Genomic DNA, 17,099 nt, shown 5'->3' with positions numbered 1-17,099 from the left:
TTAGTCTCTAAACTTTCATCATATATTACTTTGTCTAAACAGATGATAGGATATTGTTTGTCACATTCATCAGTAATAAAATGTGTTGAGATGTCTGTTAAGTCAGTTCTCTGTTTTCCCGCTACCGCTCTTTTCTCAGGCCTCACTCCTCCTAAACTGAGCATCCTGCCCCCGTCCAGCGCAGAGATTTCATCAAAGAGCACAGCGACACTGGTGTGTGTGGCCAGCGGGGGCTTCCCGTCAGACTGGAGCTTGAGCTGGAAGGTGGACGGCAGCAGCAGCAGGTCTCAGGACAGCAGCGCTGGGCTCCTGCAGAAGGACGGTCTGTACAGCTGGAGCAGCAGCCTGACTCTCTCTGAGCAGCAGTGGATGGAGAGCATCTCAGTGAGCTGTGAGGCCACACGCAGCGGCCAGCCTGCCGTCACTCAACAACTGACCAGAGATCAGTGCTCACAGTAGACCTGCTGCAGCCTTCTGCTCGTATCTCACTTCTGCTTCTCTGATTTAATTCATACAAGAGATGCTATGATTTTTCTCTTTTATCTGAAATAAAAGCTTTTATCTTTGATTCTCTTCTTGGTCCTGCAGTGACAAATAAATGTTTAAAAGAAATATTTCATTAAATATTATACTTACATCATGTGGCCTCTCAAACAACATGGGGTGGTCATGAAGTCTGAATGAACTATAATTCAATAGTTACATAATCATTTGAAATGCTGACAAAATGTTTTAGAATGAGTTGAGAATGTCACATTGTAAGAAATATCGACTTCCTTAAAGTATTTAATGTCAGATAGCCAAATAAGCTTCTCTCAGTGAAGCATGACAACACCTGCAGAGTCAATTATAAAACGAGAGTCATCTCGAAACAGCATTTGCAACAGTGTTACCAGAACTAGTAGTTTTCAGTTTTCAAATAGTTTTCAGTAATTGAAACAAAGCTGAATTAAAATAAACTATTAAAATTAGATGAAGAAACTTAAAATATGAATATTATATAAAAAAACTAAATTAAAAATACATTTAAAAATTGAAAATAAGTTGAAGTTGAAGTATTATTATTGGTCATTAAGATGCACCGGCCTGTTGGCTTTGCAGTTTAATTTTACTTCTTGTCCTGGTTGAGCTGATGTTATTAATGGTGTCTGAGTGATGATGACGACCTGTCCTCGGCACTCTAAAAGAGTCACATATACCATGAAATACCAAAGTATGACACATGTTAATTTATGCAATAAAGATCTAGTCTAATTATACAAACCCTGATAAACTGCAAGCATCAAGATAAAAATGTTGATGGAAGTCATTGTTGTTCTGTGATGATGATGATGATGATGATGATCTGTATTAAACTACGGGCCTATATACACTTACAAATCACTGAAGCATGTGCTGCCGATGCAAAGTGCTGCTGTATGTAAATGTTCAGTGTAATTAGAGCAGTCAAATTTAAGAGCAATAACTCATAAATTACATCAGCACAATTAGGAATGTGTAAAAACATACAGAATCTTCTTTTTATGGGCAATCAAACTCAGTGGCTTTTGAAATATCACAGTAATAAATAACTATACCATTTGAATAAAATCTGTCACTTAAGTGCATATACCATGCATCATGCATCATTAAAATGCTACATAAAACCTAGTAGTTGTCATGATGGCTGTAAAGGGACTGTTTTACTTCACTATACAATAGTAACTCTTCAGAGCAAAGAAGTCTTTAGTCATGTTGCAAATGTGTAAATAAGCTAAGATAGAAACACAACACCTCAAAGATTTATTAAACAAAATCATGATGCAATAGCATTTATTTGTGATGAAGCTGAAGAACATTATAACACAGTTTCTGTGGTTTCAGTAGTAAATCTTTATTTCTTGTAAACAAACCTCTTGTGGTTTGAACATGAAGCACTGGAGACACAGGCACTATTCTGAGACGAACAGAATCTCCTCCACAAATGCAAATCTGAGTTTCAGGCCACACTTCTTTGGACTTTGGAGTTTATTTGATTCAGTGCTTATAAATAGATCAGCTCTGTGCAGATGACTCGGTTTCTTTATTTCAGTAAACTCTTGAACAGGTTCTGACGCTCATAAGATGGAGCTTTCTCCAGAATTGCAGTGAACCATAGAGATTTTCTTCCACACACCTGTGCACCTGTGTGCGTGTGTGTGTGTGCGCATGTTTATGTGGTTTATGAGGACACAAATTTGTATAATGACATGGGTATGACAGAGATATTACAATATGAAGGTGGTTTATGAGGACACTGTCTATGTCCCCGTAATTCAAAATGGTTAAAAAACATACTAAATGGTGTTTTTTTGAAAATCTAAAAATGCACAAAGTCTCCTGTGAGGGCTAAGTTTAGGTGTAGGGTTGGTGTAGGGCAATAGCACACACAGATTGTTCAGTATAAAAACCATTACGCCTATGGAGAGTCCCCATAAACCACGAAAACCAACGTGTGTGTGTGTGTGTGTGTGTGTGTGTGTGTGTGTGTGTGTGTGTGTGTGTGTGTGTAAATTATGAGCCGTCTCTTGTGTTCTCTCCATTATACAGGTACATATACATAAAATTTATTGATCATACGTAAATAGTGTACACAGCTAAAGTCAAGCCAAATTATTGGAAATGTTTGCTTGCAAAAGATTTTCACACCAAAATCAAAGTGAAAAAAAGACAAATTACAATCTGCAAACATATAGATAGATAGATAGATAGATAGATAGATAGATAGATAGATAGATAGATAGATAGATAGATAGATAGATAGATAGATAGATAGATAGATAGATAGATAGATAGATAGATAGATAGATAGATAGAATACCTCAATATCTCAAAATGTTATATAAAATACCTGTTTACATTGTAATATATTTTAAAATGTAATTTATTTCTGTGATACCAAGCTAAATTTTCAGCATCATTACTCCAGTCTTTATGTGATCCTTCAGAAATCGTTTTTTTTTTCAGTATTCTTTGGTGAACAAAAAATTCAAAAGCATTTTAATTTTAAGCATAATTTTATTTATAAGCATTATAGCATTAATATGAAATATAACTTTTTGTAAAAGTCTTGACTGTAACTTTTGATCAATGCAATGCACCCATGCTGAATAAAAGTATTCATTTCATTTGAGGGGGGAAAAAAAAAACTTAATCGGACTTTTGAACAGTAGTGTAAACCATGGCTACAGAAAATACATTCACTACGGAAATCTGCATGCATTGTTTCTTCTTCTTTGATGTCATCTTCCTCCTCCTCCTTCCTCTCCGTTTTTTTAATTTTATGGCAGTTAGCAGCCAGCTTCTGGTGCAGTAGGCTACCGCCACCAACTGGACTGAAGTGTGAAGCATCAATAGGCAATTAATAAACAAAAATAAATCATTTTTAAATTCTCTCTTATAATCCTAATATTTTAACATATCTTAATATTGCACTATATAATTATGTTGCAAATTAAATGTTGTTTTTTTTAACCTATGTCTTTTAATTACTTAAGTTATATTCTTTCCTTTTTAAAAACATTTTATTAGTACATGCTCTATTGTTTCTGTTTGCTCACAATAATCACACTGTCTTGTTTCAGGCTTTCATATTTTATACAAAGAATGATTTACTCCAGAATGCTCTCTTCGAGTAATTGAATACAGATGTCTGCCCTTAATTTCACATTTCCACACTTGTACATCTGTGTGTTTCACAGCTTGCTTATGAACAATTTCATTAGCCTCCACTCCCATATGAGCAGGAACTCACAGAAACATTATTAAGCTTGCATTACTTATTCTGAAAAAAAGTAGCAAGAATCTCACATGTAATGTGTTCCTCTTGCCAGGCTTGATAGTGCTGGATAACAGTCAGTACATATTACATCTGCTCTTGTTTTACATCTTCAACCCACTGAAGTGCTAACATCATGACAATTAATTCTGCTACATACACAGATGTGTGTTCATTTAATCTTCAGTAATACTATTTTGTAATTTTGGAATATATTCTGCAGCAGTTGTTTATCCATAAACTGGATCTTTAGATCTATATGTTTATTATATGTAGCCATGATAAATATATTTGATCTAAACACTGCTGCACAATAATATTCAATTGTACGTCATCTATAGGCATCGGAAATATCCACAGGGATATATTAGATCACAGTAGGTCTAACATTTGCACATTTACTCCTAACAGCATTTCCTCATACAGAGTTGAAAGCCATTTCTCATTTCAGGTGTTACTCTGTGGAATAAGAAAAGCTTGAGTGAAGATTTGGACACTCGTCCACAGCTCCTGACAGATTTGAAGCTCCTACTCTCTCTCTAGTACGTCCAGTCTCCTGGATGTAAGTGCTTCCCTGAAAGCCAGCTTCATGGCAGGGATGGTGGAAGTGAGAGGATCTGCCAAGTATCTGTGTGACACCAAATCATCAATCAAGCCTGCAGTCCAGAGTAACAGTGTATTACAAATAAACCTTCAGATCTGAGCAGCCTACTATTTCCCCGCTGGGCCAGATCACCTACCTTCAGATGTTTAAACAGAAAACACATGTGGTCACGGCTGTACTGTACAGAGCTCAGACCTTCATGGTGTTTGATCGGACATTTTCCCAAGACAAGATGAGAACTGAATGTCATGGTCAAGAAGACCCCTGAACTTTCAATTGAAGGAAAAAGAGCTGTGAAAAGAAAATGTCTGAGAATATTAGCCACTACTTAAATGGAGACCCTGAATCTGTAGTTCCCCGCTCTGGCTTGATTTGTAGCTTGCTCTGTTGAATGAGAATCCACAGAATGTGCTTCCAATAAAAGTCTGACTGCATCATCTTCATTTATTGGATAAAAAAAAAAGCAAATCAGTTGGAGAGAGAAATCAGCGCAAGTCTGGTTTCCATCACTGAATATATAATGAAGGCTCTGGAAGAGGCAATAAGGATTCAAAGAACTGTCCAGAAGTGTAATGATAAATGTCTTCCATAATAATAATATAGTATTGATCATAAAAATTATTAAAGGAAGGGTATTTGATCGATGTTCATAATAATCTAATTTATTATTTTATTTTTTATTCTCTCTTGCTCTCTCTTTTAATGAGGGTAATTCTCTATTCGAGGGGTGTAACAATTATATTTCTATATTTGTGTCAATAACAAGCAGGGATACAGCTCTGACCGGAAACGAACAATGAAATTGATTTTATACCTATTAGTTTGTGTTTTATTACCGTCTACACCTATTCCAACCCTAAACCTACCCCTTACAATAATGAAAAAATGGTAATTATTGCTGTACAGTGTAACAAAAATGACGCTGTATTGATGTGCGCATGCCCAGTAGCGCCATACATATCCCTTCCAGTGCAGCAACGTCATCACGTTTTTAGCGGAAGTCCTTAAAGTGAAACCGAAAGTGATCAGAGACGCTTTTGCGGAGGATTGTAAATCTAAATGTCTTCACGTGTCACGGTAAGTTTGTGAAAACGTTTCAAAGCTATAATATCTGTTATTGTGAGGACCTTTTGCGTCTTAACAGATGTTATGTCGAACTCGAGCGTTGTTCGCTTCTCTCTAAAGAGCTGTTGTGGAAACTATAAAGGAGAAAGAGAAGCGCAGGCCGTCCAGGGTTAGCAAACCAGCCACGAAAAGTTCACTAAATACAATTTATGTAGGCAGTAGCAGTTCGATATTCTTTGTGGAAAACACAAAAATGACCAAGAGGCGTCCATAATGTACTTTAATGGAAAATATGTGAGTGGCGCGTCAACATTTTGAGGGCCCAGAATCTGACAGAAAACAGGACTGTAAACAGAAAACATGACTGTAAACACGACTGACTGGCTGGGGAGTAAAAACACGGTGTTGTGCTGAAATCGGGGTCAATGTTTCCAACTAATTTTCAGGGGAAGTTGCTAAAGGAAGGTCGTTTTGTTGCTAAAAGTTGCTAAATGACGTCGTGATGACATCATTGCGTAATTACGGCGCTAAAATGTGTCACTACATCAAATCTCAGCAAAAAATATATATTTGATATATGTTAATTTAAATTTGTTTGTCAAATAATATAAATGCCTAATATAATATTAAAATATAAATAACTGTATTTTTAAATACAACTGAATTATTGAACACTTACACAGTTTTGAACCATTCATTTTTATTTTTATTAGCTAGTGAACTTATAAAACTACACATTCTGAACAGTTATAGTTTTAAGCAGTGCATTACTAGTTAGTTAGTGTGCTACAATCCAAGAAAAGTCTGTAAATATAGGGCACAATCTACTATGTTAATATTAAGGACTTTTTTTTTTTTTTTTACCTGCATTTTAAATTACCCATTGTATTTCGTGTTTTCGGTTTACAGGGCCACAACGGATAATAGATAACACATAATATCCTGAAAAATTACTAGTACCTTTTCCATTTTTCTAGATATTTTTCTTACAGTGTACTAACTGATCAACAATCCCAGGTACAAGCTAAGGTGTATCATAGATTAACAATCATTCTATTATTATTATCAGATTAAACAATAATTGCAAATAGCAGCTAAATTCATGTGACGTGTGTACTGCTATGCATCTGTGGTTTACTCATTTTGTGTAATTTAGATGGAAATTGTGTGCTTTTTTATCGTTTGAGTCATTTAACAAAAGTTGCTAAAAAATTGCCAAATAAATGTTAAAAATAGCTCAATTTGTTGCTAGGTGCTTTTGGAAGAAAAAGTTGCTAGGGTAGTGTGAAAAGTTGCAAAATTTAGCAACAAAATTGATGCTCTCCCTCTCTCTCAGATATTACAAGTGCGCGTTATGCAATGTGAACAGTGGGCACTGACCGGCAGAAACATAAATCTGCACCTATGGCATGGAGGACGAAACAAAACCTTGTCAGAGCCATTTGAAAAAACGAACCTGAGCGCGCAAGACTTGATGTGAATGGCTATTTCTTTGTGTTGAGAAATTTAGAAATGTACAAGGTTTATATTATATCTGTCTATCTATCCAGTTTTTTTCTTTCTGTTTGATAAACAGTTAAATGTGTTTACACACAGAAAAAGACAAATGTAAGCTTTTAATAAGTCCAAGAATAAAATGATTAATTTAGCCTAACATGTTAAAATTGATTTACAGAACTTGTTTTGCTGTTTTCTAACAGTTTGCACTTGAATAAAGAAAGAAAACTTGCACTTAACCTTTTCAGAGGCTTTCCCACTTCATGAATGGGGAAGGAAATGTTTTACAACATGGTGAATTCTGTGAAAAATTCCAAATTAGTTGTTCCCAAAAGAAGTTTAAACAGATTGTTAAAGCTCTCCCAGTATTAATTTTTTGAATTACAAATGTAACAACAAATTTATAAGAAACAGTCTACTTAACTGCCAGACAAGCTCTCTCAAAAGAGATTATATTCTCAAAGACTTTGGAAAGGAGATAATAAAAGAGATTAGCTGTAAATACTTAAAATTCCCAGTCCCACCAAAAATGAAAGAAATGCAGTTTAAAATTATAAACAGGATTTATCCAACTAATGATTTCTTAGAACAGAGATTTAAAATGGATGTAGGAAACTGTAGCTTCTGTGAAGATGAACCCAAAGATTTGGATCACCTTTTTTGTTTGTGTAAAGTTGTACAAAGGTTTTGGCAGGACCTTCAACAATTGTTCATCTCCAAAGGAATTCAGTTGATGAAACTAACAATTAATGATATAAAATTTGGTATTTTTCGCAATGATCACAATGATTTTGGTATTAACAATGTCATTTTGTTAAGTAAATATTTCATACATAAATGTCGATTTTTCAAGATAAATCCTAACTTTACGCAGTGGAGGAATGAGTTGAAACTTTTCTATAACTCTTTATTATTGATTAATAACAAGAATGCAGTGAAACTGGGTTCTTTTATAAACAATCTTATTGAATAATTGCCCTTTTGATTCATTTTCTTTTGAATGTGTAAATGCCATTTTTGCCATTTGTAACATGCTCCCTGTTCTTTTAGTATTTGTTTTCTAAGATGTGCACAGGTTGTAGTAAGACTTTTACATTGTACCTGATTTGTTTGTATTTGCTTTGTCAATAAAATAAAATAAAAAATAAAAAAAACCTTTTCACAGGCATTTTGTTTAGACCGATATCGTTATGTATCATTATAGGATTTTCTAGAAATATATCGATTATCGCAGAATCGCTGTATCGTGATACTATCGTTATCGTGAGTCATGTATCGTGATAATATTGTTTCGTGAGATACCCTGCGATTCCCACCCCTAGTGTGAACCTGGCATAAAAGACCACCTCATATACAGCGCACAAAATCAGGCTTGTGCTGTGTGTAAGCTATTGCACGATTGTAAAAACAAGAATTCACTGCATGATCAAACATTTAGGTGAGAGATATTTTTGAAAAATGTCTACAAAATGCCCCCTCCACCCCTCAAATTAAAAAATCCCCTCTCACAAGAGCCACCTAAGAGGGGAATTAATTCTCAAAAATGAAATTCAGGCCCTGAATAAATGTCTAAAAATCCTGATTGGAGTATCACTATAAATTAGGGGTCGGCAACCTTTTCGGCATGATAGTTTTTTGGGTTAACCACTGTGCCAATATACCCGTTCATAAACTTCTTGTCAGTGCTGCCACGCGACTTTTATTCATTTATACTGAATCGCTACATTATATTTCTCAGCAACGAGGGGGTAAAATTGCTGATTAAGTAACTAAACTCCACTTCATTGTTTGAGACACAGATGCAGACAATTCACGCATCTCTCTCTCTCTCTCTCTGTCTCTCTCTCTCTCTCTCTCTCTCTCTCTCTCTCTCTTTCTCTCTCTCTCTCTCAAAATGGCCATATTTGAGAAAAAAAAATCAAGTTTGCATCATTGGATATAGCTGTCGGTCATTTAACATTTCTGTCCTAAAACATTTGACTAATATTAATTGATTTGCAGCTTCATCTTACCTCGCTCTCTTTCAATGTTAAAAAGATACGCTCTGCGCTCTGCTTCTGTGAATGGTAAACCCCCGCCTACTTTGATTTGATTGGCCATCTCAGTCATCTCAGTCAGACCACTGAGGATCTCTGAATCTGATCTCTTGATCTGAAGCACCCAGTATGTACAAATACTATTAAAGTGTTCATTCTCACACTTTAATAGTATTTATAGCTCCTAACAGGCTGTGTGACTATGAGAAGTTATTACAACAAAATGTATGTCAGTATACAGTTTTCCCTATTGCTTGGTGCCAGCAATTATCCCTCTGCATGCCACTGTTGGCACGCGTGCCGTAGGTTGCCGACCCCCATTCTACATAATAAAAAGAAGGCTTTAAAAAGATCGGTATCGGTGATCGATATCGGCAGATACTGTTTTCTGTTATCGGAAATCGGTGATCGGCCTCAAAAATCCTGAACGGAGCACCGCTAGTACCTAGTCTATTTTTGACCGATGCCCAGTTCAAGCCGCACAGCAAATACAAAATAAAAAGTCAAAATAGCTATACACTACAAAACTGGCACAATTGTAAATAAGTTACTTTTCTTTCAAATGTGAAAGTGCTCTGTAGACTTTCCAGTATCAGAATCTTGCAAAGATATGCTTTTTCTGATTTCCACACACATTTTTATGAAAATGGATATAGTAGGCTACTGTTTCTCTGTATTATAAATTGCGTTTTTTTCATCTGAAACGTGTTGCGATTTCCAAGGCGACTTATATAAAGCAATCAAGGTGAAGTGCAAAGTGTGCACATTAGGATTGGTGATGAATGAGAAAAGGCAAGTGAGTTTGTTTTGATTTTGTATTGTGCATTTTCCAGCAACCACGCCGCTAGTTTCAGTTTCGCTTTAAATATTTAGGCTGGGCGATTATAATATGTTTATAGTGAATGCCACTATAATTTGTGTTTATTTTTTACTTGTATTATCGTTCTTTTTTTCTATTCTGAACACTGCTAAATTTACAGGATTTTTGTGGAGTGTGGGGAATATAAATTCATGTTTCTAATGTTTGTAAACAGTTTGTTTATTTTACATTATTTCTTAATTAAATGATAAAATGTGTCTTATACATCAATCGACTTGTACATCGATGCAACTTATCTGTGTGTCATAAAGTGCTCATAAAAATAGGTAGAGATGGTACACGAATAGAACTGCCATGTATGTACAAGTATATAGTACATATAGTACAGTAGTGAGTGTCAGTTTATAAAAAAATAAAATTTCAAAGCTTCATTTGTCAGAAACATATTATGCGGCCCCTCACTTAATGTGAAAAACTTGATGTGGCCCTCAAGTCAAAAAGTTTGCCCTCCTCTGCTTTAAAGTGATACAAGCTTCGATGCACGCTTCACTGAAAGCTGCCGGAATTTCTTGACACACGCTCCGAAGCCTCGGCACTGAACATAACATCACTAGGTATTGGTATATTTTGCATGCTAGTGAAAGGAATCAATCCCTTGACGTGATTGGTTATTGAATTGTGACGTAGCAAACCGAGGTCCGTTTCAAACCTCATTTCTGGGACTTCCACTGGGAAACTACAGTTTTAAGGAGAAAATACTCAGCAATGGTGTTGATTAATGGACTGGCACATGGTTTGTCTAAAAGCATATTAAAAACACCACAAAGAACACAACATAAAAAAAAACTTGATTTTCACTATAGGGGGACTTTAATGCTTTTTCTTTGGCCATCTGAGCCTGAAATCTGAAAATCTGAGAGAGAGATAAATAATAACGTGATTTTGAATATTACTTTGACTGTTAGAATAACACTTTTCAATAAAGCAACATTTGTTGCAGGGCCGGCCCAAGCCTTTATGGGACCCTAAGCAGAATTTTATTTGGGGGCCCCATGGTTATTGTTATAGCTTGATTATTCACACACTATAAATCTAACACACCCATTATCAGTTTTGTTTGTTGTAGCTGTGTTGCTTACATCATACCATTGTCTGCCTGCATGTTTTTACCCTTCTGTGATTTTTAATTGTAACAGTTGCAAACTTACAAGAGTGGTCAGGTGTTAGTGTGCACTTTAACATTCAAAGTTTTAAAGTATTAAGTGTTATACTTACTGAAATGAAAAGTAGCAAACAAACAAAAAACAAGCAGACAATGCATTTACAGAACAGAATGTTATTTTAACAACAAATATTAATCGAAGTTGTAATTTGACTACAAGTCATACTTTTTTATAATAAATATTAATTAGTTAGCTAACTATGGTTTTGAGAAACGCACCCCAATGTTGAATTTGTCCCCCCCACCCCAAAAACATGATCGATGTTAACCATTTGACGCGCCACATTTTGGCTGGTGTTGAGCCAGAGAAAGACGAGCTCAGGAAAAAAAAAAGAGAGATGCGCACAGTGCTTTTCATATTTCATAACTGTTCAGTATTTTCAACCGAATAAAGTTTATTTTAGGTTTCAGACATTTAAATACACTTTAATTAAGTAAAAAATACATTTAGTTTGTAGGCTACACACAGATTTCTATGGAAAGTATAGAAAGTGCGCAATAATAATCCTTTCAATTCATGGAAGATGTTTAATTACTATCAAATACACATTGTGTAGGTTACTATAAAGTTTACTCTGTGTTTCTCCCAGTTAACTGGCCACTTACTTTCATGTTTTTCAGCAGAAATTGGTGAATTTACGTGATGTTAATCCTACAGATCCACACGGCAGCGTCCAGAGCATATTATCAACATGGTCATTATTGTGCCTGCATGATACGTCGCTATGGAAATAATAAAATATGCATAGATTATTTAATTATTTAATATTGCGCTTTGGTATAATTACCACTGTCCATTGACATAATATAACAAATTAAAATAAAATAAAATAAACCATCATTTAATGTAGGCTACTCATGGGGGCCCTAAGCAGCCGCATAGTTTGTTTATGTCTTGGGCCGGTGTTCTGACGATTTGTGCTACCAGCTCTGATTTGTTGGATTAATTGCATTACTTCAGTTGTATTTTTTTCTTCTTCAAACTCAGTCAAAATGTAACCTATGTTCCCGGTAGGTTTTTGTTACAGTTTGATACAAAGGCGAATCTGTGAATCACAGATGTGTTTCTATTATTATTATTTTAATCAAAATTGTTTTCAATTCACTTATCTTTTGAGGGAGGTTATTTGTCACCTATGGTATCGATTTAGTATCGATACGGAGGTATTACATTCTGGTATCATACCGAAGCCAAAATTATGGTATCGAGCCATCCCTAGTGTGGACAGAAATGCTTGCATTTTCCGTTGGGTACAGCATTATCCCTATATTGCTGTGCCAACTGTGTTATTGCATCTGTGTTTTGTGCTTTGTACATAACTACAGCCCTTAACTGCTGTAAAATTACTGTAACCCACGACTACGGGGCATCCAGGCACTTTAGTGACTGTGCCTCCTCACTTCAGGGCAACATCTTGCACCGAAACTCAATTGTGAAAAAATTCAGTGTATTTTCTCTGTTTCCATGTACAGGCATGAAATCAAGTCTCTCATCTATGAAAAAAGAGAAGCAGAACAGCCTGTAAAGTGTGTGTGCATGAGGAGAGAGAGGAGGAGAAACCTGCTTATAAAATGAGTGTGTATCAGGAGAGAGAGGAGGAGGCTCCTGTTTACAGCAGCATCTCCAGGATTCAGCTGTGTGTCTATGAAGAGTAACAACTCCATGTTTCATCCCCCTAATCTCAGTGATGTTGACGCTCAGAGAGCAGCATCTCCAGGATTCAGATGTGTGTCTATGAAGAGTAACAACTCCATGTTTCATCCCCCTAATCTCAGTGATGTTGACGCTCAGAGAGCAGCATCTTCAGGATTCAGCTGTGTATCTATGAAGAGTAACAACTCCATGTTTCATCCCCCTAATCTCAGTGATGTTGACGCTCAGAGAGCAGCATCTCCAGGATTCAGATGTGTGTCTATGAAGAGTAACAACTCCATGTTTCATCCCCCTGGTCTCAGTGATGTTGACGCTCAGAGAGCAGCATCTTCAGGATTCAGCTGTGTATCTATGAAGAGTAACAACTCCATGTTTCATCCCCCTAATCTCAGTGATTTTGACGCTCAGAGAGCAGCATCTTCAGGATTCAGCTGTGTATCTATGAAGAGTAACAACTCCATGTTTCATCCCCCTAATCTCAGTGATGTTGACGCTCAGAGAGCAGCATCTCCAGGATTCAGCAGTGTGTCTATGAAGAGTAACAACTCCATGTTTCAGCCCCGTAATCTCAGTGATTTTGACGCTCAGAGAGCAGCGTCTCCAGGATTCAGCTGTGTGTCTATGAAGAGTAACAACTCCATGTTTCATCCCCCTAATCTCAGTGATTTTGACGCTCAGAGAGCAGCATCTCCAGGATTCAGCTGTGTATCTATGAAGAGTAACAACTCCATGTTTCATCCCCCTAATCTCAGTGATTTTGACGCTCAGAGAGCAGCGTCTCCAGGATTCAGCTGTGTGTCTATGAAGAGTAACAACTCCATGTTTCATCCCCCTAATCTCAGTGATTTTGACGCTCAGAGAGCAGCGTCTCCAGGATTCAGCTGTGTATCTATGAAGAGTAACAACTCCATGTTTCATCCCCCTAATCTCAGTGATTTTGACGCTCAGAGAGCAGCGTCTCCAGGATTCAGCTGTGTATCTATGAAGAGTAACAACTCCATGTTTCATCCCCCTAATCTCAGTGATTTTGACGCTCAGAGAGCAGCATCTTCAGGATTCAGCTGTGTATCTATGAAGAGTAACAACTCCATGTTTCATCCCCCTAATCTCAGTGATGTTGACGCTCAGAGAACAGCATCTCCAGGATTCAGATGTGTGTCTATGAAGAGTAACAACTCCATGTTTCATCCCCCTGGTCTCAGTGATGTTGACGCTCAGAGAGCAGCATCTCCAGGATTCAGATGTGTGTCTATGAAGAGTAACAACTCCATGTTTCATCCCCCTAATCTCAGTGATGTTGACGCTCAGAGAGCAGCATCTCCAGGATTCAGCAGTGTGTCTATGAAGAGTAACAACTCCATGTTTCAGCCCCGTAATCTCAGTGATTTTGACGCTCAGAGAGCAGCGTCTCCAGGATTCAGCTGTGTGTCTATGAAGAGTAACAACTCCATGTTTCATCCCCCTAATCTCAGTGATTTTGACGCTCAGAGAGCAGCATCTCCAGGATTCAGCTGTGTATCTATGAAGAGTAACAACTCCATGTTTCATCCCCCTAATCTCAGTGATTTTGACGCTCAGAGAGCAGCGTCTCCAGGATTCAGCTGTGTGTCTATGAAGAGTAACAACTCCATGTTTCATCCCCCTAATCTCAGTGATGTTGACGCTCAGAGAGCAGCATCTCCAGGATTCAGCAGTGTGTCTATGAAGAGTAACAACTCCATGTTTCAGCCCCGTAATCTCAGTGATTTTGACGCTCAGAGAGCAGCGTCTCCAGGATTCAGCTGTGTGTCTATGAAGAGTAACAACTCCATGTTTCATCCCCCTAATCTCAGTGATTTTGACGCTCAGAGAGCAGCATCTCCAGGATTCAGCTGTGTATCTATGAAGAGTAACAACTCCATGTTTCATCCCCCTAATCTCAGTGATTTTGACGCTCAGAGAGCAGCGTCTCCAGGATTCAGCTGTGTGTCTATGAAGAGTAACAACTCCATGTTTCATCCCCCTAATCTCAGTGATTTTGACGCTCAGAGAGCAGCATCTCCAGGATTCAGCTGTGTATCTATGAAGAGTAACAACTCCATGTTTCATCCCCCTAATCTCAGTGATTTTGACGCTCAGAGAGCAGCGTCTCCAGGATTCAGCTGTGTGTCTATGAAGAGTAACAACTCCATGTTTCATCCCCCTAATCTCAGTGATTTTGACGCTCAGAGAGCAGCGTCTCCAGGATTCAGCTGTGTATCTATGAAGAGTAACAACTCCATGTTTCATCCCCCTAATCTCAGTGATTTTGACGCTCAGAGAGCAGCGTCTCCAGGATTCAGCTGTGTATCTATGAAGAGTAACAACTCCATGTTTCATCCCCCTAATCTCAGTGATTTTGACGCTCAGAGAGCAGCATCTTCAGGATTCAGCTGTGTATCTATGAAGAGTAACAACTCCATGTTTCATCCCCCTAATCTCAGTGATGTTGACGCTCAGAGAACAGCATCTCCAGGATTCAGATGTGTGTCTATGAAGAGTAACAACTCCATGTTTCATCCCCCTGGTCTCAGTGATGTTGACGCTCAGAGAACAGCATCTCCAGGATTCAGATGTGTGTCTATGAAGAGTAACAACTCCATGATTCAGCCCCCTGGTCTCAGTGATGTTGACGCTCAGAGAACAGCATCTCCAGGATTCAGATGTGTGTCTATGAAGAGTAACAACTCCATGATTCAGCCCCCTGGTCTCAGTGATTTTGACGCTCAGAGAGCAGCGTCTCCCGGATTCAGATGTGTGTCTATGAAGAGTAACAACTCCATTTATAAATCCCATAATCTCAGTGATGGATCTGCTGTGAATGTTGACCCTGTGTGAGTATCATGAAGTTGAGTGTATTTTTTATTTACTTTATGATTCTCTCACTGAAGTTCTTTTTATTGAATTTTCTAATAATAATAAAGATTCCTCATTAGAGTCATTTAACTCTTTAAACGTACACACCTTGATTACTGAACTATGCTAAGAATCTTACTTCAGTCAAAGGAGAAACAACAATCAGGCAAGTGATCAGCTAAGGGCAAAAAAAAAGAACAAAAAACAGCATGAACCACTCTTTATTGTACTGTGAAGTAAAAAAAATGCATTTAATAATAATAATAATCATAATACAATAAAATATAATACTAATATATATGGCTGTACATTTCTTTGCCTTCAAATGTTAAACCATAAAGCCTTTATGTTTTCAGAAAATGCAGGGGAACTGCATTCAGAATCTCAGAAGAAAATGTTATTTTCATTTTATTAGCAGAAGCCAGTTTCAACACTTTTATAGGTTTAGGTTTTTAGAGTTTATAGGTTTAGTTAAAAGAGTTTAAGAGTTTATAGGCCACTTTGCTCACACATCACATACAACAGCAATAAGCAATTTATATCACTACTTCAGGATTCATGATCCTGATTGATTTCAGGCATAGATTAACTTGAAATGTAGCACATCTTTGTAGCGTATCTCTATTGATTATCATAGTTTCCCGCTAGATTCCAAATCTGCACTTCTGTATGTCTGGATTTTCCCATTTGTTACAACTTTCTCATCCTATTGTTACACATTTTGCTTCTCTAGGCCAGCAGAGCTGATAATTTAGATCAAACCCTACAGTGTAATATATTGTTGGGAAATATACGCTGTTACAAATATAAATATAAATATAATTGGGATCTATACGCTGTCAAAATACAGTGCAGGGAGGGACAACTATGTTTTCAGCACTTGTTTCTGGATGTCATAATGTGAAATTTTGACTTGCCGATTATAGTCTGATAATATATCAAAATATCTACACTTTAAAAAAAATGGATGTAAAAAAAATGCAATATGCATGAAGTTCAGCATTGTGGAGATAAGCATTTACTTTACTTGGGCTCTTGACCCCTTGACTTTTTAAAATGAGATTTTCTATGGCTGCTGTAACTGTTTGTTTATAAAGCCCATTTGTTATATCAAAAATTGCTAGAGAAAATCTGATCAGATGAAGTTGGTTACTAATTGATTGATTGATTTAATCATCGTGTAGTGGCCTGATTTGGTCTAATCTGTGAGTATGCTATTTAGATTTATTTATGGTGACCATGTATCTACCATTGTTTTATCATAGGTAGAATGCAAAATGTTTCAATACAAGCATTTCAGTCAAATGTAATTTATGCAATATTTCAAACCTTTAACCCACGGGAGAAAATCAACCCACCACAACAGTTTAAAATCAGTCCAATTCAGTGGGAAAAAAATGGTAACCCTACGGATTCGCCAAGCCTACATCCAACATGAGCTGCATCCAAAGGGATTTTCACGATTTCATGCCCTGCACGAAGCACGAAAATTATATTTAATTTTACAATGTTTGCGGGAGCGAGATTAAGA

The 17,099-nt window shown here is 37.0% G+C and overlaps 1 protein-coding gene across 2 annotated transcripts in view; it reads left to right on the top strand.

Annotated features, from left to right (window-relative positions):
• Positions 1 to 5,412: 5,412 nt before the first annotated feature.
• Positions 5,413 to 17,099, top strand: part of LOC306846281 (uncharacterized protein) — a 59,154-nt gene continuing 47,467 nt past the window's right edge. Inside the window, exon 1 of one of the 2 annotated variants that reach the window (XM_079379539.1) lies at positions 5,413 to 5,477. Coding sequence is in view for 1 of the 2 variants with exons in the window: in XM_079379538.1 (XP_079235664.1) it covers positions 15,296 to 15,546 (251 nt within the window). In the remaining variant the exon portion in view is untranslated. Of the gene's footprint in view, positions 5,478 to 15,292; positions 15,547 to 17,099 lie in introns of those variants that run through there. The other variant, XM_079379538.1, reaches the window with a different exon arrangement.

Source organism: Barbus barbus, assembly GCF_936440315.1.
Source record: "Barbus barbus genome assembly, chromosome: 3".
NCBI classification, from domain to species: domain Eukaryota; kingdom Metazoa; phylum Chordata; class Actinopteri; order Cypriniformes; family Cyprinidae; genus Barbus; species Barbus barbus.
This window is presented reverse-complemented; position numbering and strand designations above follow the sequence as displayed.